General features: G+C 33.8%; 1 protein-coding gene across 4 annotated transcripts in view; it reads right to left on the bottom strand.

Annotated features, from left to right (window-relative positions):
• Positions 1-21,058, bottom strand: part of LOC129799092 (uncharacterized) — a 207,623-nt gene that overhangs the window by 24,262 nt on the left and 162,303 nt on the right. For all 4 annotated transcript variants that reach the window (XM_055842743.1, XM_055842752.1, XM_055842727.1 and 1 more), the window contains exons 7-8: positions 12,915-12,989; positions 12,649-12,775 (exon numbers count right to left, since the gene is read on the bottom strand). In XM_055842743.1, coding sequence (XP_055698718.1) covers positions 12,649-12,775; positions 12,915-12,989 — 202 coding nt within the window. The remainder of the gene's footprint in view (positions 1-12,648; positions 12,776-12,914; positions 12,990-21,058) is intronic.

Raw genomic sequence — 21,058 nt, 5'->3', positions numbered from 1 at the left:
CATGGAAAATGTAGGAGGAAAAGTGGACATACCCCACAAACTGTAAACTCTACCTGAAGTATCCAAATGATTTTCATTGAATTTAAATGCAAATTCACTCCACTTTCTATGATTTACGAGTGAAAGAGAATAAATTGAATTTTATAATAGCAAGATATATACATGTAGTGACACGCAGAAACATCATGTAGGACATTTTTCAATTGATTTATAGTTCCCAATTGGTGTGAACTACCTATACCCCGGTGAAAATTGGTAAAATCCCTTTAGGAATGTAGATTTGTCACAATAATCAACATTCTTTAACTATCTAAATACCTGTGAGAAATTAAATTTTCCTGTAAAATATTTTAAATTCTATTAGAAAATTTTAAAAGCTATTGGGCATAAAATTTTCCGATTGAATATCATAATAATTGAGTACTGTTATAAATTAATATAAGTAGATTTTGTGGATTAGAATTGCTTCACAATAATGGCCAACATAAATGGGTCAACCGAAAAGTACCCAAAAGCATTGAATTAAAACTTGAAGTGAGAGTAGAATCAATTAATGTGAGTTTGGAAAGTTTCCATTCAATAGAAGTGGATGGTGAGTTGAAATTATTGGAACAATTTCAACCCCTCTTTGGTTTTCTATTGAGTCACATTTAGAAGATATATACTGAATACCGTAAAAGGAACGAAAAAATATGTTCTCATTCTCTTTTCTCAGCTTTTTGTACTAATACTCATTGACCGGAAGGTGGAAATGGAAAAAGGCCAGATACAGGAGAGAAAATTCAAACCTATTTCTGTGTGATTTCTCGAAATAGGTCTATAAACACCATTTTCACCTTAATTGAACGCAATCTTTTTGTTCAGTCTTAATAGTTTCTTCCATTGGTTTTTTTTTCGTCTCTTCTTCCTATTTCTCACCATTCGTATTGTCAAGCGATTTACAATGAAAAAGATAAGAAAGTTACGAAAACGAAGGTGTCCTTTGCCATTTTAAACAGTACCTTCTACCAAAGTTTGAGACAAATTTACATTTTCTTTATTTAATTATAGTTTCTTGATTTTTAAAAAAAGTAGAGAAACTTATAACTAAGTAGGGAAATTGTAGAAAAAAAGTGTATATATGGTAAGTGTGCCAAATTTTGGCATAGTTGCATGAAAGCGCCAAAGTCTCAAGTTTGAAATGTAATATCTTTAATAGAAATTGATTCTTTTCATTCCTTCTACTTTAGGAGTGTTGCTTAGAATCTTATAGACAGTTTTCGTCTTTATTTACTTTAAAATCGTTCTTAATACATTTTAAAATGAATAAAAATATAGACATAGCTTTGGTGCCCTATTTCGGCCACCTTCATTCTCATAGTTCCTTGCCCTTCGGGAATTCTTTCAATATCTTTTTCACGTCATCTCGTTTGTCGAATCTACATTTTTTGTTATTCTCTTGCATTGTATAATCTCTATAGTACGTAAAATCCAAAAGTTCATGGAAATTCGAAGAACAAAAAAGGTGGCCGAAATTGCAAGCTGACCGGAATTTGGCACACTTATCCTATTATCATCAGATCTCAAAAAATTTTAAGGCAAAACAACTTTGTCCAAAATCAGGTTCTTCTATTGGGGATATGAGGGACCCAAGGACGTATTGTGGAGATAGGGAGGTGGGGGGGTTTGTATCGAATAGTCCACTACCCCTAGCTAAGAGGAAAGTTCCTCACAGTGTAAATTTCGACTCCTTATTACCCCAAGGGGTGGTATTTTGGTACGATCTGTTCAGCTGCCGCTAGCTCTAGAAACCAAACAGTTAGAGATAGAGACTTAGGATCATCGGGGACCCATAAAGCGACCCAAAAATCACTAGCATACCCCTCATTATCCCTTTTCTCACCTAGCCCTCCAAAACCATGTTTTTTGGGATTACTCGAACACGTGTCGTGAGATTTTTCCATGTTTGGATATGTTTTAAAGGTTGTCCAAGCGGCTATTTCGTTCTTATACAAAAATACCGTTGAATCATTCCTATTAACGGTTTTTCAAGGTCAACGGTTAAAAAGGCTTTAAAGAAAGTATTTTTCAATCGAATGGTATCATTTTAGGGCTCGTTGAAATGGTCTTAGAATTCCTGACAAGACTTAACTGATTCTAATCGGTTATGAATCGGTTCATAACTAATTTTTGTGTGAGATCCAATTACTCCTAAGGTTGGGAAATGTTTTGAGTGATTTATGAATCAGTTCAAATCGGTAAATGGTAGATGCGAAAATACTTTTGAGGTATAGCATGAGTTCGAACACTTCGCAAAACCTGGAACCCCTGGAACGCTTTGCCACCGTTTTTTCTTACAAGAGAATTAGTAAATAAAAACGATTATAAAAATTCTAAAACGAACAACATATCCGAGTTCAGCAAATTTACTTAAAAATAAAAATAAAAATTGGAAAATATGTTAGTCAAAATTGATATCATCTCAGTAAATGAAAGCATTTTAAAAAGAGAACTCAAAATTTTAATAATTTTATTTTGTCATAGTGCTTGCACGTATTCTTCAAAATTCTGGGCGTTTGAGGACATAAATGAAAATTATCTATTATGAAAATTTGAAGCCTCGATCTCTCTTGCCTTGTAACATATCGAATTTTGACATTTTCACTTGTGTTTGGCTCAGCTTATCCTACTAATTTAATTACACCAAAAATGTTTATTCTATTTTTATTTTCAAAAAATTGTGGTATTTTAATAACCATCTGTGATGCAAACTGTATAAGCGGGTACTGTATTTAAAAACACATTTCAAAGCCATTGTTGAGATAGAAGAAAATCCGTTTCTTTTTTCACCTTCTGTATTCTTTGGGGAAATTCATAGCCTGTCCGTTTTCTCGCCTTTCACCCTCAACATCATCTGCCTTAGCCACTATGGTATTTAAACAAAAATTGCAAATAGAGTGTATAAAAAATTACCCGTGAGTCTACCCCCATTTAAATTCATTAGGAGCGGTAAACCCCTTTTTAATTCGACAGGAAATAAATCTCAAAGGGATACTGACTATCTTATTTCCGTTTAAGCGTTCGGCTAAAAGGTTTGATATATTGTGTGCTTATGTTGTTGTGTTATGGTAACTTTTATCCAGCATGCAGACTACAGTTGAAAGGGGTCAAAATTCCCTAATGAAACTAAATACCACACCTTCAAGAGTGAGGATCTTTATCATGGATAATTAATACTTATTTAGAGATGTAGCCCTGCTTTCATCGCATTTTTACATTTTTTTTGTTTTCTAAGTGGATTATTCTATTTATAGTTAAATTAAAATTCTTTATAGTTTGGAGAATTTGCAGAACGCCTATCCTCTTACTGTTAGTGCATTTTTGTACCTTTCCCTGGAGCAATTTGAGAAGTGAAAGATTGTTCTACAATGGCCCATGTATTTGTGCTGTATTATGGGTTTAAATACTACGATAATGGAATGTTCCTTAAAGACATTCAAGTTGACTTTCAGAAAGTGTTTTGGCAAATTTCTTCGCATATCCCAACGTTTACCGTATTTCCACAGTCAATGTGAAAGCTATAGGACGTCCAGGAAAATTACACAGACGCCTCTATTACAGGAAAATTGCCTGTATTTGGCATGTTGTATGCCTTACAGACAGATGCCTAAGAAACCTTGTGCCGCCTGGCTTTAATAGAAAGGCAACAAGAAATTTATCCAATTTTCCTCTCTTGGATTGTGAGATGTTCAAACAGCTTCTGGCGACACCAAAGTTTTATGAACCTCTATACACATGCAACAATATAAAACATCTTCAGCTGTTTTCCAAATGCGTGGAAATTCATAAAGTAATTAATTGTACATTTATTTACATGATACGATAGAAAAGTTTTGTCCCCTTTATCGTTCTTGGTTTATTAAAAGACTCTGGTAAAAATAATCTTATGAATATTTTAAGACTAATTTAAAGAAGTTGTGCTTTTAGAGATATTTTGACATGTCCTAGGTCTCGGGACAACCAATTATCCACTCTGTAAGACCCAGGACACCGAGCTCAATGCTCCCCTTTTTATGGTCTGATCAAGACTGAGACTATTCTCTTCCCGCATTCAGGATACTCTTACCACGAAGAGAAACCCCACACGACTTTCAAAAATGTAGATGTTACGATTTATTGTAGAAGAACTAACTTCTACAATATATCCTAGTCCCCTGCGACTGGCCTATAAAGTTGAAGCTAATTAATAACGAATTTTTATCCGAAATTCAATTATATTGTGAGATTATGATATAATTGGATTTCTGATAAAAAATCGTTATTATTCGGTTCATTAATGGGCTCCTTGAAAAGGACAGACCTGAAGCGATTCCAATGATTCCAATCGGTTATAAACCGTTAACAAACCGATTAAAATTGAAATCCGAATTGTATTTCTAATAAAAATTCGTTATTAAGCGGTTCATTATCGGTTCATAACTGCGATTGGAATCGCATCAGGCTTGTCCTTTTCAAGGAGCCCAAACACGATACCATATAATACCAAGAGTATACTCTTGAAGTATATCGTGCAATGTTTTGAGTGATTTGTAAATCGATTCAAATCGGTCAAGAATCAGTAAACCGTAAATGAAGCAAAAGTACCTTTGAGGTGTATCGTCTAAAACACGAGTTCAACCGGTTCAACCACTTCGCAAAGCCTGGGACGTTTTGCCACCCCTTTTTATTCTTTTATTAAAACTTACTTCATGACCAATGAATAAATACTTTTGCATCTATTTTTTTTAACTAGACTTAAAAAATTAGCCTAAATTGTAATTACTGAAATATAAGGGGTGGTTAATTGTCTAATAATGAATAACGATTGACAAATCAATAAATCGGTGCCGATTTCGTATAAAAAATCGACTTTTACGTAAGATTGGTAGACCTGTATGATTTTTGCGAATATCCAAATATCGGTGAATTGAAAGTCAAGCGAATCTTGAAGAGCATAGTTATTTTTGAATTTAAAATAATTAGTTATTTTAGAACCCTGAATAGCATAGTAGCATAGTTGAAAATACTAAGATTGAAGAGGTAATTTTAAATTTTAAATCATCCTTCGAGTAAATCAATTTTACAATTTTCTGGTAACCCTTAAAAGCTCATGTCATTTGAAAAGTTTCAATGTGTATTTTATAATCCACCTCAATTTATTCAGTACTTAAGCGTGAATTTCAAAAGATAAACAACATGAAAAGGACATCATGAAATGCTTTAATATGGCAAAAGCCTTCATTTGCTCAAAATTGGTACTAAACATTGTATAAATAATTTTAAAAAAAAGTTTTCATGCACTGGTAAAAATAAAAGGGTCAAATTGACCCTTTTCCAAAGGATGGATCATATTTGACTCTTTGAAAGGGTCACCAGGAACCCTTCGAAAGGGTCACGGTTTTGACATCTATTTAATTCCGGAATAAACGAATAAAAAAACAATGAAAAAGTGATCTTTGGTGTTCGCTCAGATGAGAGAAATATGATATCAGTAATAAGTTTACAATAAAACATGATTATTCGTGATAAATGTGCATACTAAATTTCAAGAGATATAAAAGTGAACCTTTCAAAGGGTCAAATACGATCCATCCTTTTGAAAAGGGTCAATTTGACCCTTTTATTTTTACCAGTGTGTTTTGAACGGGAAGATTTATTTATTTTGCCGAAAATTTAAAAAAAAATGAGACCTATAGAAAAACAGTCTCGAATTAAAAGAGTTTCGCATTTTTAAAGCTACAAAAGTGTCATGTGCATGCTTTAACCCTTTAAGGACGAATGGGACACCGATGTCCCAAAAATAAAAACTATTTTTTCTGACTATTTAAACATTTAAAGCAAAAAAATAACTTTCTATAGTCAAAAAAAGTTTTGCTTTCGGGACGCCGGTGCCCCACTCGTCCTTAAAGGGTTAACCCATTAGGAACTATCGCATTTATATTACATTTAACGCACTAGCCGAGTTTGTATAATTTATTCCTTTACAATTGATTGAACAATGATTTTTATTTATTTTAGTCCTTCAGTGAAGTTTGTTAATGTAACCTGAAAGAAGTGGAAATATATTTCATTGTATTTTTCTCCGTGCTGAATGTTATGCAAAGTTTGGGTGGTCTGATACTTCAACGTTGAAACGGGATCCAGAAGGCTTGAAATACTTTTGGTTCATTTAGGAATATAGTCCATTGCTGGTTGAACCATTGCAGCTTAATGGTACAGCAAATGTGAACTATGCCAAGTTTGTGCATAAAAGTTACGCACGTAAAGTTTGACATCGCCTCAATTTTGATAATATTTTCCTCTTTGCTCTATTCTGATTTGAATTTTGGGTGTTGTCAAATTCTTTTCTTAGATTGCTACACTATGTAAATATGATTTGTAAATGGTTTATTGCAAAGAATTTAAATAATTTAGTAACCGTTAAGAAGCGTATTTGATAGCCTATCCCCTTGACGCTTTAGACATTTTTTTCTATTTATAAAAATCATCTCTTAAACAATAGGGAGAAAACCTAAAATATAATAAACGTTCTGTCAAGCGTTTCGTCTACAGTATTTGCAATACATTGCTCTAATGTGTTACGAATTTCTTAACTTGAGATAAATATATTGCCATCATTGCCATATAAAACATTTATTTTTGGAGAAAAAATTAAATGAAAATTAGTTTTTAATACGAGTAAAATTTAAAAAAATAGTTATTTTTCAATATTTAAATATTTTATGTAAAATCGGAGCTTTAGTCGCTTGATAAGAATGTAATATAGCCAATTGTGGGAAAATTGATTTATGGCCAAAATTCTTCAAGTACCTTTGTTAGGAAATTAAGAACATTAGGAAATGAAGGTCTGTTTTAGAGTATTGCCAGTATTTTAATAATTTTAATTTTTTTCTTAACTGAAGTTAATATTATATTAACAATTATCAATTAGTTTCAATCAATAAAATCAATAAAATGAAATTTTTGCCTTGGGAAATAAGAGAAGAATTTAAATATTCAAAGGATGGCACTTTTAAAGACAGGCTACTTTCCTCTATTGTTTGTTTCATCACTAAAATTCCAAATAGACAGAAATATTTATATATGAGTCACGAAATGAGGAAGAATAACACGAAGCTACTCACATTTATATCGAACTGACTATTGCATATGTCATGGCATCCAACAATTTCTAAACAATATTTGAAGTTAGATGAAGTAATGTGTGTGAAATGTGTGAATGACATGCAAAAGGTCAAGTATGAACTAAAAGAACATCACAGTGTATGTACATTCTTTTGATATTCATAGAATGTCAGTGTTGGGTGAGATTAATAAAATTATCTTTGGTCAAAGAGAAAATGAAGTCAAGTTACAGATACTTTGTAAGTTATATTTTACTTTCAAAGGTTCTGTGCTCTATGTTATGTATATACATATATAATATTAAGAGCTGATGCACTTTCTGATGCACTCTTGTCAGACAATGTTCCAACTAAAAGAACTCTTGTAAGATGGGTGAAAGTAGAGAAAATCGCAATTTCCTCTTTGAAGAAACTTATTCAAACTCATTCTCGTAGTGAAAATTATTGTTTCATCTTCATCTCAAACAATGGATGATTGCATATGAAAAGTATAATAAAATCTTAAATGTGTGTCTTCCGCAATCGAATTAAAAATCAATTTTTTAATAAAGCAATTAATATGTTGGAATTTATTATAATTGGACTGGATTAAATTGGATTATAGTGGAGGATTGGACTGGATTTGGTTGGACAATTAGGATATTAATTTAATTAATTTTATACTGCTATTGTATAAATAATATTAGAATCTTGCGAGTACATTCTATCAAGAAAATTAGGGGAAAGTGCCCATGCTCCGTATGATCCCAAGCTTTGTAATGACTAAATCTTTCCTATTCTTCCTAAATTTTCTTATATAATAAATTTGACTCATCGCACAAATATTTTAAAAACTAGGGGAGAGTGACCAGTTCTTAAAATATATTTCAGAGTCACATTTATTCCGAAACATAGGGAAAATTTAGTCATCACGAAGCTTGGGTGGGATCGTATGAAGCATAGGAACTCTCCCCTATTTTCTAAAAATTACGAAAAACCCAAATTTAGAAAACTTTGTTGATATTATTATTTGTATATAAAAATACAAGTCTCTTCTTTAAAAATAAAATATTTAAAAGATTTTTTTCAAATAATAATATTGGTCGAAAAGAATGCAACGGTCAGACGGACAATGGATGCAAAAGTTCGTTGGTGAAAATATTTTTCCTCTCAAGATGGACAAAGAAAATTCTTTAGTATTTTCTTTTTCTTGAAGCACCTTAACATTTTCTCACGAATTGCAGAAGCTGGAAAACTTTCTTAACGACACACTTGACCCATATCATTTTAAATAAAATGAGAACAAAATTCGTTGTGTTACATCCTTGAACTTCTATATCTCAATAGTACTGTTGAGAAGCACATTCATGGTCTGAGGGTGGAAATACGTAGTTCTTGTCGCTGTTAAAATAACATAATTGAAGATGCTGTAGAGATGCTATATCTGCCACCTTGGCAAGACCACATTCATGCCACTTCACACAGAAATGCATACAGTCGAGCACTATGTCGAGGGGAAAATGAATAATTTGCTAGCTATGTCGTTTCATTTTATACTTTTGCTCCCACACGACACAAACTAAAATATATTTCTGGTTCTATTTTAAATTTTAACAATGTGATTCAGAAGGACAGTCCGGATATGGTGATGAGACATTGAAGCTATTGATTGTATGCAGATATTTAATATCAGAACTATTTCTCATCAATAATGAAGTAACATGACACTTAAGATTATCATATCAAGAAAATAATTACACTTACTGGAATAGTGCAACACTGTATGCTCTCAAATTAACCTTCTAGTACATTAACTTTTCCACTACCTTTCGTATTATTCCCACCTTTTTCTTTTAGTCCTTATTTTCCGAAATTAATAAATAAGGCCAGGGAGGTGACATTAGCTCTGAAAAATGCGACCAGTTTTAGTGTAAATATTTTCCTGTTTTCGTACACATTTCACGAGATATCTTCAAAACTACGTAGGTTGCCAATTTGGGGTTTTCGGTTGCCTATTCTGTATTAAATTGGCTTTTATTTTGTATTTGTATTATTTCCTAATTCATTCTATAATGACAGAAAATAGCTAATGAATTCAAAAGTTCTTTCGGCACGCTAGAAACATATGGGAAAAATAGGAAACGTCATGCCCCTGAATAAGGCTATAAACAAGTCCAGAATGCATCGAGCATTAAGCGCAATATAGACGAGACATTTGAGAACTGAAGTGATTGTGCTTTTACCAATAAACTACAAAAATTAATTAAAATCAAATTTTATTTAAACCCCTCCGTAATAATCTCTGTCATTCATGATAATTTTCTAAAGTTCATATTCAAAAAATAAATAGCGTTTTTTATACAAAAAAACTAGAATTGAATCTTTGAAAATAATCAGAAATTTAGCGAGCCAACTCCTAGAAATGAGAAGTTGCAGAATTTCTCAGCTGTGATAAATGCTCAAAATAATTACTTCAGATGCTTTTGCTCTTAAAGTAGAAGTAGTTCCACAATAATTGAAGATAGATAAAGTTTTTTTTTAATCCTTCAGGAACCAGTGGGTAAGCAGTGACTTAATGGTCATTGAGAGGATAACGATCTAACTCAGGAAAAGTCTATGTTCATGAGCTTGATCATTTCACTAAGTTTATTTTTTTTCATCGAACAGTTTTTTATGTTTGCTGACTCACTATTGATATGAACTGATTTTTTAGAATATATAAAAAATGGCCCGAAATTGAAATTGAAATTTGGGCAAAATCGTTTAATAAAATCTATTCGTATTCTAAAATCTTTCGCATGATTAGGGTAAGTGTGCCAAATTCCGGCCAGCTTGCAATTTCGGCCACCTTTTTTCGTTCTCGAATTTCCATGAACTTTTAGATTTTACGTACTCTAGAGATTATACAACGCAAAAAAATAACAAAAAATGTTGCTTCGACAAACGAGATGACGTGAAAAAGACATTGGAAGAATTCCGGAAAGGCAAGGAACTATGAGAATGAAGGTGGCCGAAATAGGGCACCAAAGCTATGTCCACATTTTTATTCATTTTAAAATGTATCAAGAATGATTTTAGAGTAAATAAAGACGTTAAACTCTTTACAAGGTTCCAAGCAACACTCTTTCAGAAGAAAGAATAAAAAAAAATCAATTTGTATTTAAAATATTACATTTCAACCTTGAGCCTTTGACGCTGCATGCAACTATGCTGAAATTTGGCACACTTACCCTAATTTGTGACTTTGAAAATCTTTCAAAGGTATGGCTCAAGAATATTTTTTCTAAATTAAATAAATATTATATGGTGGATTTCAAGATTATTAAAATAAACATGGTTGTGGGTGGAAAGGGGTGTAGTGGGATAAAAATTAAAGTTATATTAATTGTGAAAGTCCATTGTCTACTCTGGTTAACAACAGAACAAACAGACATACAACTTCAACTTGAATTGAATAAACGTTTTAACCAGTTGATTACATTCAAAATGTATTACGCAAATTTATAGATTTTTTTTGTATCTCAAACTAAAATCTTTTTATCTGTATTGATAAAAACTGTAAAATATTTTCAAGCTTCGGAAAGTAAAAGTGTTTCTTTTTCTTATTGTTTTAGAAACATTTTAGGATATTTTTTAAGATTAACAGTGAAAGAGAGATCTCTCAACTGACTGGTGCAAGTTTTGATTTTTTTTTTAGAAAGACTCTTGATAACTGCTAACTGGTTCCCACAATTTTTAAACAATAAGGTTCAATAACTACTTATCGCCATTTTTAGTAAAAACAGAAATTAACTTAATTATTTTTTGAACCTTTATTATAAAGCAACTCAAATTTGACATAAAGTTACTTAGATATGTTGGCTAGAGATATATCAGACGGTCCCGATCAAAATCCCAAAAGCCAAAATCCCGAATCGGTTCGGGATTATGGCTTTGGGGATGTCGGTTCTCGTGATTTTGGCTTTCAGGAGATGTTGGCTCTCGGGATGTTGGCTTACGAGATTTTGGCTTTCGTGCTTTTGGCTCCGGGATTTTGACCCATTCGGGATTTTGGCTTTTCTGGATATTGGCTTTCGGGATTTCGCCTTCGTGATTTTGGCTTCGTGATCTTGGCTTTCAGGGAGTTTGGCTTCCGAATTTTGTCCCATTCGGGAATTTGGCTTTTGGGATTTCGACAAATTCTCGGTTTTTGGCTTTTCCGGATTTTGACTTTCGTGATTTTGGTTTTCAGGGACTTTGGCTTCCGAATTTTGTCCCATTCGGGAATTTGGCTTTTGGGATTTCGACAAATTCGCGTGTTTTGGCTTTTTGGGACTTTGGCGTTCGGGATTTTGACCCATTCGAGATTTTGCCTTTCAGGAATTTTGGCTTCCGGAATTTGGTCCTTTTCCGGAATTTGACTTTTCGGGATTTTGAACCATTTCGTATTTTGGCTTTTGGGATTTTTGTTTTCGGAATATTGACCGGCACCGTATCAAACTAATAGTCCTCCAATTTAACGATGGAATACTTAAAAAATATATTTTTTATTAAAAATCCAAAAATAACCACTTCTCGCTACCCACTTGAAAAGACCCAAGCTTGATTATTTTGGACAATACCTATTATTACAAATTATATTCATTCAGCATTTTTTTGTGTTTCTGATAACCTTTTTATTACTCGTATTATAAGAAAAGAGAGAAATAGTGACACCACCCTATTAAATTGTATTAAACTATCGATTGAAAAAGAATATAAACCGTTGATCTGTGAAAAGAACTTTCAAAAACAGCTTAGTAATAATCAAAATCGAGAAAAAAGTCCAGTTTTTTTTAGTTTATGGTGTTATCTTTTAAATTTACATCCCAAAGCCAATGGTCTATTATGAAGAATTTGGAATTACAGTTGGATGCATTTTAGTGAAAAGTATTTTTTTCGCTTAGAAAATTCTGCCACTATCCGATAGTGCTATATTTCTGTTGTTCAAAAAGCACCAAAATGGGAAGAGAGGGACGAAATTGTGATGCTCAAGGGAGCTTTTCAGAAATTGCTATATATCAAAAGCTCTTGGTGGATTGAATTGGAAGGGAGAAAAAAAAACGTATTCCTCTATGATGTGTAATTTGCAGTTTTATGAAAATTTATGTGGGCATTTCGTGTTGTGAAATGCCAGGAAAAAAGAGCGACGGTAAATTGCAAACTGCTGCATCATCGTACTTGTGGATGCCATTTTTTTCTCCACCACAATCATTTCTTTTTGAGCCTCGTGAATGTTTTTTTCCCCGCGAAATGTGGGTGTAAGCCCGCGAATGGATTTATCCATGGAGAAGAAATGCAATTAAAATGACAACGCAGCTAAGTATATCGGGATAGGGATTATTTTCTACGCTTCGAATGAAAAAGCAGACATAGCAGAGTAGTAAATTATGTTACTAATAAAGTATGAGTTGTGCAAGAAATTGAGGATCTTCGAACACCAAGGAGAGAGTCAAAGTTTCATATTCACTGTGAGAGGTAAAAGTTTAAAGTTATTGCCACTAAATACCTCGTTCTGGAATTGGTTCCTTCCTCGATGTTCCGAGTGGGGCTTCAGTACTCTCAGCATAGAGAGCACCAACCTCCGCCGTACATCTCAGCACTAATTGCCCGTTCTGGTAGTGGGATGGTAGGAGCTAAAGGGTAGAGAAAAAAGGGGTTTTGGGAATTAATGAGAGAAACTTATTAAATTTATGTTGAAATTCCGAGTGTGAAACAATTCAAATTAAATGAACCAGTGAAAATGGCAGGGAAATCAATAAAAATATACCCCACCTGAATGGATAAATTCCTCGTGGCCCATTGTAAATTGTCGTGTGTGGAGTGTAGGACTGTCGGGCCATGTCCAACCTGCAATAGAAATAGTCAGAATTAATGCCAAAAAATACACAAAACATGAATTTACTGTGGACTCTATGCTACAACACAGATATCGATTCACATGGGAATCAGAAACACCCACAGTATTCCATTTACTAAATTGATGGGAGGATTTACGAGGGATTTCTTGCAACATCGTCATTTTTTCGATTTTCAAAATTATCACAGAATCATGTGAAATTATTCATGACGATCGGTTAAGAGAGCAATGGATGGTAATACAGTTATGCAACAATAGCACAATCGACACAATTAAAATTTAATCACATCAGCATTAAACTAAAATCTCTCTTCTAGATATCATTCAAAATTATTTCAAATTTAGGGGAAGTGTCCCAAATTTCGGCCAGCTTCTAATTTCGGCCACTTTGAGTGTAATTTCGGCCATGCAAATAAATTAATTAAAATTATGTGTGTAATCTAAGAATAGTCAATGAATTTATTTTGCTTTTTAATATTTATTCATTTTAGGATGTATTAACACAAAGATCGTTAAATTTTAGGTATAATTTTGATTTAAATTGCGTTGTAAAAAATCAGTGTGGAAAAGAGTCTTACAAAAAATGTGACAGATCGATTTTGTTTCTAGCAGTCTTGTGATTTGTGGTGAAGTGCAGAAGTTTTTCCTTCGGTGTTTTTCATGAAAATTGATTAGTTTTCATTAAAGATTGTTTCTGTTTATGTTAATAGTGAATCGATCTTTGAATTTCTTTCATTTAAAAGTATTGTTATTAATTAGGTTACTATAAAGCTGTATGTTCTTCTGATGTTGATTGTGTGTTAAGAACTGATATTTTTATTAAACTATTAATTTTTGGTAAAAACTCTATAAAAGCAAATATCCATCCTGTAAGCCCCAGACTTGCCTACTGCCAAACCCGGCGGGCATTTGACCATTTGACATCCTTTGATGTCACCTTATCATCCATGGAGATGGCCTACCCCTGTGTGTTATGATGGGACAACATCATGGCATGACCCAGGGGGGGTCGGTTTCCTATACTTCCAATGCTTTAGAAATGGAACCTCAATTTTCTATATACCTCTCACTCACTTGTTTGGAAAAGAATAGCAAATGAGGGAGTGAGACAAACAATAGCAATTTTCGATGGAAGAAAGAATCTTGATTTTCGGACTCTAATGCAACTTAAAATCAAATGTACTCGGGCAACTTTTGTTTAAATAGGGTAAAGATCATATTTCATTGAAAAGATATGATGAGAAAAGAAAGATAATCGTGTAAAAACGAAAAAACCAATCTGTAAATAATGCCCAAAATGACATTTCAAGAGAGTCGAAAGAGAGAAAGTGGGTGGGGGAGAGACCTTCACGGGAAATATGTGATTCGCTCAAAATTATTACTGGAAAATTAACTCAGGTCAAAGTTAATGCAATTTTAGATCTATTGTGTTAATTTGGTTGAGGTGTTATTTCTTAAAATAAAATAAAAAATCAAAGAGAGTGCAAAAATTCTCTCGCGAATCTCTCAATTTTCTCAATTTGACTCCCCCATAACAACAGTTCTGCAGTTAGGATTTTCATAGGACATGTCCATTGAATTTTAAAGACATGTCTTATTCGCACCCAACACGTTATAAAATCTATTGAAATACCAAATTATTTTGTGAAAAGTGTCTAAAAACTAAAAAGAACTAAATGATATAATATTGTTGAATAAAATAAATAGCAATATGAAGAAGTAAGGCGAGATAAAAATGGATTATTAACCCTCTAACGATGTTTTCTTTAATATCCAAAAAAGTAGTTAAATAATTTGGTCTAGGGTAATTAATGGTCCACTGAACTCAAAAATACCATCCATTCTTCATTATCTATTTCCGTTTGGGCGCCAGGTGAGAAAAGGTAAAGACCGCTTCCAGGCGGTCATATCCGTTTAAGGCATAAAAAGACTGAAATATTTTTATTGAAAAATAGGTAACAAATAGTAAAATAAATGAATTTTAAACGTTTTTTGTCGATGAATGTTGTATGATTATCTAAGAAATGATAATTTTTAGGAAAATAGTTTATAATTTTTATAATTAGACGTTAATGAAGTTCAAGGTGTTTCAATGAGACTGATTTTCACCGAATAGGTCACAGATCAGCTATGAAAACGTCACCTTCTTGTATAATTTGAAGGTCCTTTGAAATACATTTCTCATCTTCTGGTTTTATTTCACGATCTGGGGCATTAAAGGACGAATTACAGAACTCATCATCACTGTTGAAGTCTGCTTCTTTGTCAATTTCGCTTAATTCGCAGAAATCGACCATTTTACTCATTCTGGACAGTCTTCGTGTAATCTCAATTGTTTTCTATGATTAATATAATATATTGCAAAATAATATATTTTACAAAAACAACCAAAACATTTAAATAAAAAAATCGATAATTTTTGAAAATTTTACCCTTGAACGGATAAGACCGCCCACAGGCGGTCTTCCTTTTTTTCTTCTAAAACTCTTACTTCTAGTTTTTTCACACTTATCAATTGAAATATACACACTAGAAGAACATATCTTTCAGGAAATAAGATTCTTACTACAGTTAGATTACTTTAAAACAATCTTTTTTGCACTTGGAAACGCAAAATGTCGCGAGCGACATTTTGTAGTTTTTTCTCTGACCTGTCACACAAAACTGAAGATTGTAAGCAAACGAAAGATCAAAATGAGTTCAGCTTCAGAAAATAAGTTAGTAAGACTATAATTGAGGACACTGTAGATATTTCAACTTCAAATAAGTAATATTATCGCAGTAAATGCGATTTATAGAATGACCGCCTGGAGGCGGTCTTACCCGTTAGAGGGTTAAAGGAGAAAACGACACATTTTAATGCTCAACCTCAAGGAGAGAACAGTATATTACTTCATAATAAGGAGCACAAAAAGTTATTAAAAAAAATTAACTGGAAAAACTAGTACGTATTTTTCATCTATTTTTTGTGCAAAAATATTCAATATTTTTCTATCGAATTCTTTTTGCCAATATTTCTTTGTTACCCGTTTTTATTGCACTTATCATAAAAACTCTCAATTTTGTCCTGAAACTGGCAGAGACTGATGGGAACCATTATTAGAAAGATCTAACTCTCAGATACAATATATGTTAAAATTAAATCGAAATCCCTTCATAAATACAGAAAATGCAGTCCTATCAAGACATTTTTGATTATAGCTCGGGTCAGGGAACATCGAGGGAGGAGTGCGACCCACCGTTGGAAAGGCCTCGACCTGTACTACAACATACTAAAATTTAAAGAAAAACCATCGTCCAGTTTTCGAAATGTTCGAGATTGATTAATCGAAAGTCGATTTTTTGATTAATCGGACCTTCGATTAAATCGGATGGAATTGGGGTGTCATAAACTTTATGGTACTCCACAAGAGCTTTCCAAAACAACAAAATTTTTCGAATTCCGATAATTAGAAGCGTAGATATGACCATTTGAAAATTGAATTTTGGACCCCCCTTCTAACTCAGGTCAGGGGGGTCCGGGGGGCTTAAGTTTGGTATCGATCGAAAGCTCTTAGGCCCAGCTATAACATACTAAAATTTGAGCCCGATCGATGCTATAGGGGCTGAGTGTGTAATGAAGAAAACAAATTTTAGGTGAATTCCAAAATGGCGGAAGGAGGAGGTGGGGATGGATCTGACATAACCTACTTTTAGCCGCCCATCAACGTTTAGCCTTTGCCTCAAATTGCTTGTCGATATCTCTCTCCGTTCTCTCTCCAAAAGTGGGTCTACGACGGACGGACGGGACGTCCACGAAAATCGATTTTTCGAAGTAATACAATAATTTTTATTAACCCTCTATCTTGTAAGACCACCTCAAGACGGTCTTAACAAAAATCATATTTACAGCGATTACAATATTTCTATTTATTTAAAAGTGCTATAGTGTCCTCGGTAATAGTCTTACTAACATCTTTTGAAAGTTTGAACTCATTTTAACTCTTCGTTTAGTTGCTATTCTCAGTTTTGTGTGACAGGTTAGTGAAAAAACAACAAAAAATATTTTTGCAAAAAAACTCATTTCCAATTTCAAGAAAAATACCGATTTAAAGTTATCTGACTAAAATAAATTTATTTTTTAATGAAAGATGTCTTTCTATTTAGTATTTTTTATTTAACTCTTTCGTCTCCTTTGGGACTCTGGGTACCCATGGAAAAAATAATTTTTTTAGACTATTTAGAATCGATAAAATTCCGATTCTTGTGGATGATTACAAACTATGAGGATGTCCAAATCTAGGATGTTTTTTGCAGGATACCAATTAACTCCTGAGCTAAGATATTCTTGGTCAAAAATCGTGAATTTTCGATTTTCTGCTTCCTTGCACATATTGTGACTTTTTTCATGTTTCTAGACCCGAATAAGGAAAAACCTCTCGGGGCCAATAAGTATGATAACTAACAATTACAGATTACATAAATTCGAAAAACAATTTTTTCATAAATTCTCAAAAAACTTGTTCAAAGTTGATGGGAATTCTCGTCCGCAAGAATCTAAAGGTCAAATGTAAGGTTATCCCGCCAATGCCCGCCATTTGCTTTTTGACACCAACCTTGTAAGAAAATTCAAGCGGGAGCGAAATTTTTGTCAATATGGCCGATAATTTTGACATTTGGCAGCGAAGGAGATTGCTTTCGGGGAAGTTTGTCCTATTCTTCCAGATTTTGGTGAATTCTGATTGTCCAGGAAGTGTTTTTTTGGCTCTTGAGAAAGCTTAATGTGTCTGCAATAACATCCTGTTGAGAGAAATGTGTGTTAAAGTGTTATTGTGTGAAATATTTTGAGGAATCTGTTGGCAAGCAGGAGCTGGGTGTCCTTTTTAACACTTCCTGGACATCACAGAAGATACTGGTCAATAATTCTTCTTGTATTAGTGATCAACATTGTAAAGGAGTCATTTGACATGCAAAAATAATTCACAAAATTGATATTATTGGCTTTTGGAAAATTGAAGTTTGTCCAAGTTTGTATCTTTTGCGTTCTTTAGGGGACTAGAGTTCCCATGAGTTTTCCAATTTCCCAGAGGCGGAGAAAATTCTTTCTCTACAAAAGTATCATATTTGACCACTAAGACTTACAATAAAGTGAGTTTTACTGAAAATCGTTCGCTGGATATGTTGTGGTCCGGAAAGAGTTAAAAAAAAAGAAAAAGGCAAAAATGTGAATAATATAAGCAAAAAGAGTTTCAAAAAAAATTTATTTTTTCCCACCATGCGCCTAAGCTAAAAAGAGATAATGAAGAATTGATGGTTTTTTCGACTTTATTGGATCATAATTATCTTAAAAAACATTTTCTTACAACTTTTTTCGCATATTCAAGAAAATACTGTTAGATGGTTAATTTACCTGTAGTTTTCAAACATAAACTCATAAAGTACATAAACATAAAGTAGTGTTCAAACATAAACTCAGTGCTCCAAATTGTAAGTTGCCCAAAATAGTGCCATTTTCATATTAGTAATAAATATTTAATTCCCACGAAAATATAGCAATTGTCTGGTAAGACGAAGGATTTGTCCGAGGATGTTTTTCCGACATGTCAAGTGACATTATTTATAGGGCTCTCTCTCAAAAAAATTTTTCTCGAAAGAGAGAGCTCCAATTCTCAGTCGATTTTCAATGTGTTCGGACAAATTATTTTCCATAAACAGTGTATTAGGTGATAGTTACTAATTAGTTTTAGCATTAGTGAAAATATGGTTGAGGTGTTATTTCGGAAAACAGTAAGTTTTATTATAACTCATTCGAGTCGGGGGTCTCTCTGAGAGAATTATAACTCCAGGGTCAAATTAGGTGGATGTGGACAGAGAACTCGCGCTGTGATTGGCTTATTTTATTTCTCCCAAGTACGTCCGAAATCGGTTTGTTTGGGAGACAGCGATATCAAAAAATGTTCCATTTTATTCTTGTTTACGAGGGGGCTTGGCATGACCACTTTCCTCCCTCTCGCACGCATACGCGATTAGGGTTTGACACCCCTGGACTTTAGCGACGATCGCTAATAGAGAGAGCGTATTAATTAAGAGACGGACGAGAGAGAGAGTTAGTTAGTGACTAGACTCGGACAAGGAAGGACGTGCGCGCGTGCAGACCAGAGGGAGGATCTGGTTGAAAGAGGGGAACGGGTGGTAGGTTTAAATCTCGTCCCTGACCCCCTTTCTAAGAGATCTAAGAGTCTATTAATTCCTTTTGGTACGCGGGTGAAATTCTGACTGAAGAAAGTTTACAATCCTTGATATTACCTCTGTAATGGAAATTGCAATACGGGTTATAACCTGGGTTTGATTTTCTTCCTTGATTATTTTACACGCATTTTTTTAGGGATGTTTGTCTCCTTTTTCTCTATTGTACGTCGTTGGTACGTCTTGTACGTAGCAGGGGTATATTTATCTAATAAAGGGACAGATAATCCTAACCGGCTTATGTAGGTGAGATTCTTAACGTGAGCTAACTCGGAGTGCATGCAAATTCGATTTAGAGCTGAAGTTGGGAGACGCCATTCAGTTATCTTGAATCAAATTCGTGAAATTATACAAATTTTGTATTTAAACCAAAATATCAAGGATTTGGATGAACTGATAGAAAAGTGATATATGGGTGAAATGTAGACCAGAATGTTCTCTATAATTTTCCTATAGAACATGATCTTATCGATTACTCAGAAGCCAAGATACGCGAGGTTTTTTGTTTCTTAACTCGTTTTTTCATCCAGAGTTCCCCAAGTAGTCATTTGTTGAACTTCAACTATATCAAAGAATTGTTGTATTTTGCGGGACTTTCCATTTAAACCCCTATTTTAAGTGTCTTGGTGGAGTAGAGGCAGTCAAATTGGCATCTGAGTGATTTCAAAGCGTTATTATTGGAAAAATCAATTTTTTCACACTTAAACGGCAAAATCGGAGTGATAGCGTAGTCTGAGTGGAAAATGATGTATGGACGAAATGTAGAGACAAATGTTCTCTACAATTATGTCGAAGTAATCATCAAAATCGGTTAAGCACGTGTCGAGATAATTGAGGTTATGTGATATTGAAATTGGTTTTTCGACTGTGGCGCCCCTGGTGTTGGTCCCACGAAGTTCAAATATTTTAGAAAGTTGTAGCATTTGGTGAGATCTTTCGTTTAAGCCCTCATTCATCAAAATCGGTCACATAGAACCGGAGATATGATTTTTTGAATTTCGTGAACTTTGACCCCTCATATCTCCGGTTCTATTGAAACCATAGCGCGCATACGCACCATTTTGGAAACGTCCTAGACTGGACTACAACATACTAAAATTTCATTAACTTGCACAATGCCGTTTTTGAGAAAAGTGACTTTGAATTTCGATGAATTTTGACGCTATCACAGCGCCACCTGTGGTGACTTTTTGAACTTCCATCTGAAAGTTCTCATCGAGACGAAACCAAAAAGGTAAAATTTAGGTCGCTATGTTAATTAGAACCGGAGATAGAGGCCGGTCAATGTTCGAACTTTGACCCCTTATAGCTCGGGTCAGGGGTTATGGATCGACTTAAGGTTTTTTTTGTTTGATAGGTATAATCAACGGCTACAACATACTAAAATTTCAGCCCGATGCACAATGGAATTTTTGAGTTATTTAACTTTTAAGATTTAAAAATTTTCTTTTTAAAAAAAGCGCCCCTAGCGGTGGTTTTATGAACTTGCGATGTTAGAAGGAGAAGTGGAATTTCACGAGAGCTTTCCAAAAAGCCCTCACTTTTTAAATTCTGACAATTAGAACCGGAGTTATGGCCATTTTAAGAAATTTTTTTTGGACCCTTATAGCTCGGGTCAGGGGGGTCGGGGGACCTTAAGTTTGGTATTGATGGAAATCTCTAAGGCCCAGCTATAACATACTAAAATTTGAGTCCGCTGAATGCCATAGCGGCGGAGCTATTGAGAAAACAAAAAAAGGGGGGTCTTCAAAATGGCGGAAGGAGGGGTGGGGGGTGGGGGGTCTATGCACCAAGTTGCAATTTTCACCCGATATATAACCTTTGCCGAAAACCG

This window comes from Phlebotomus papatasi, chromosome 1, assembly GCF_024763615.1.
Source record: "Phlebotomus papatasi isolate M1 chromosome 1, Ppap_2.1, whole genome shotgun sequence".
In the NCBI taxonomy this organism is placed as follows: Eukaryota; Metazoa; Arthropoda; class Insecta; order Diptera; family Psychodidae; genus Phlebotomus; species Phlebotomus papatasi.
This window is presented reverse-complemented; position numbering and strand designations above follow the sequence as displayed.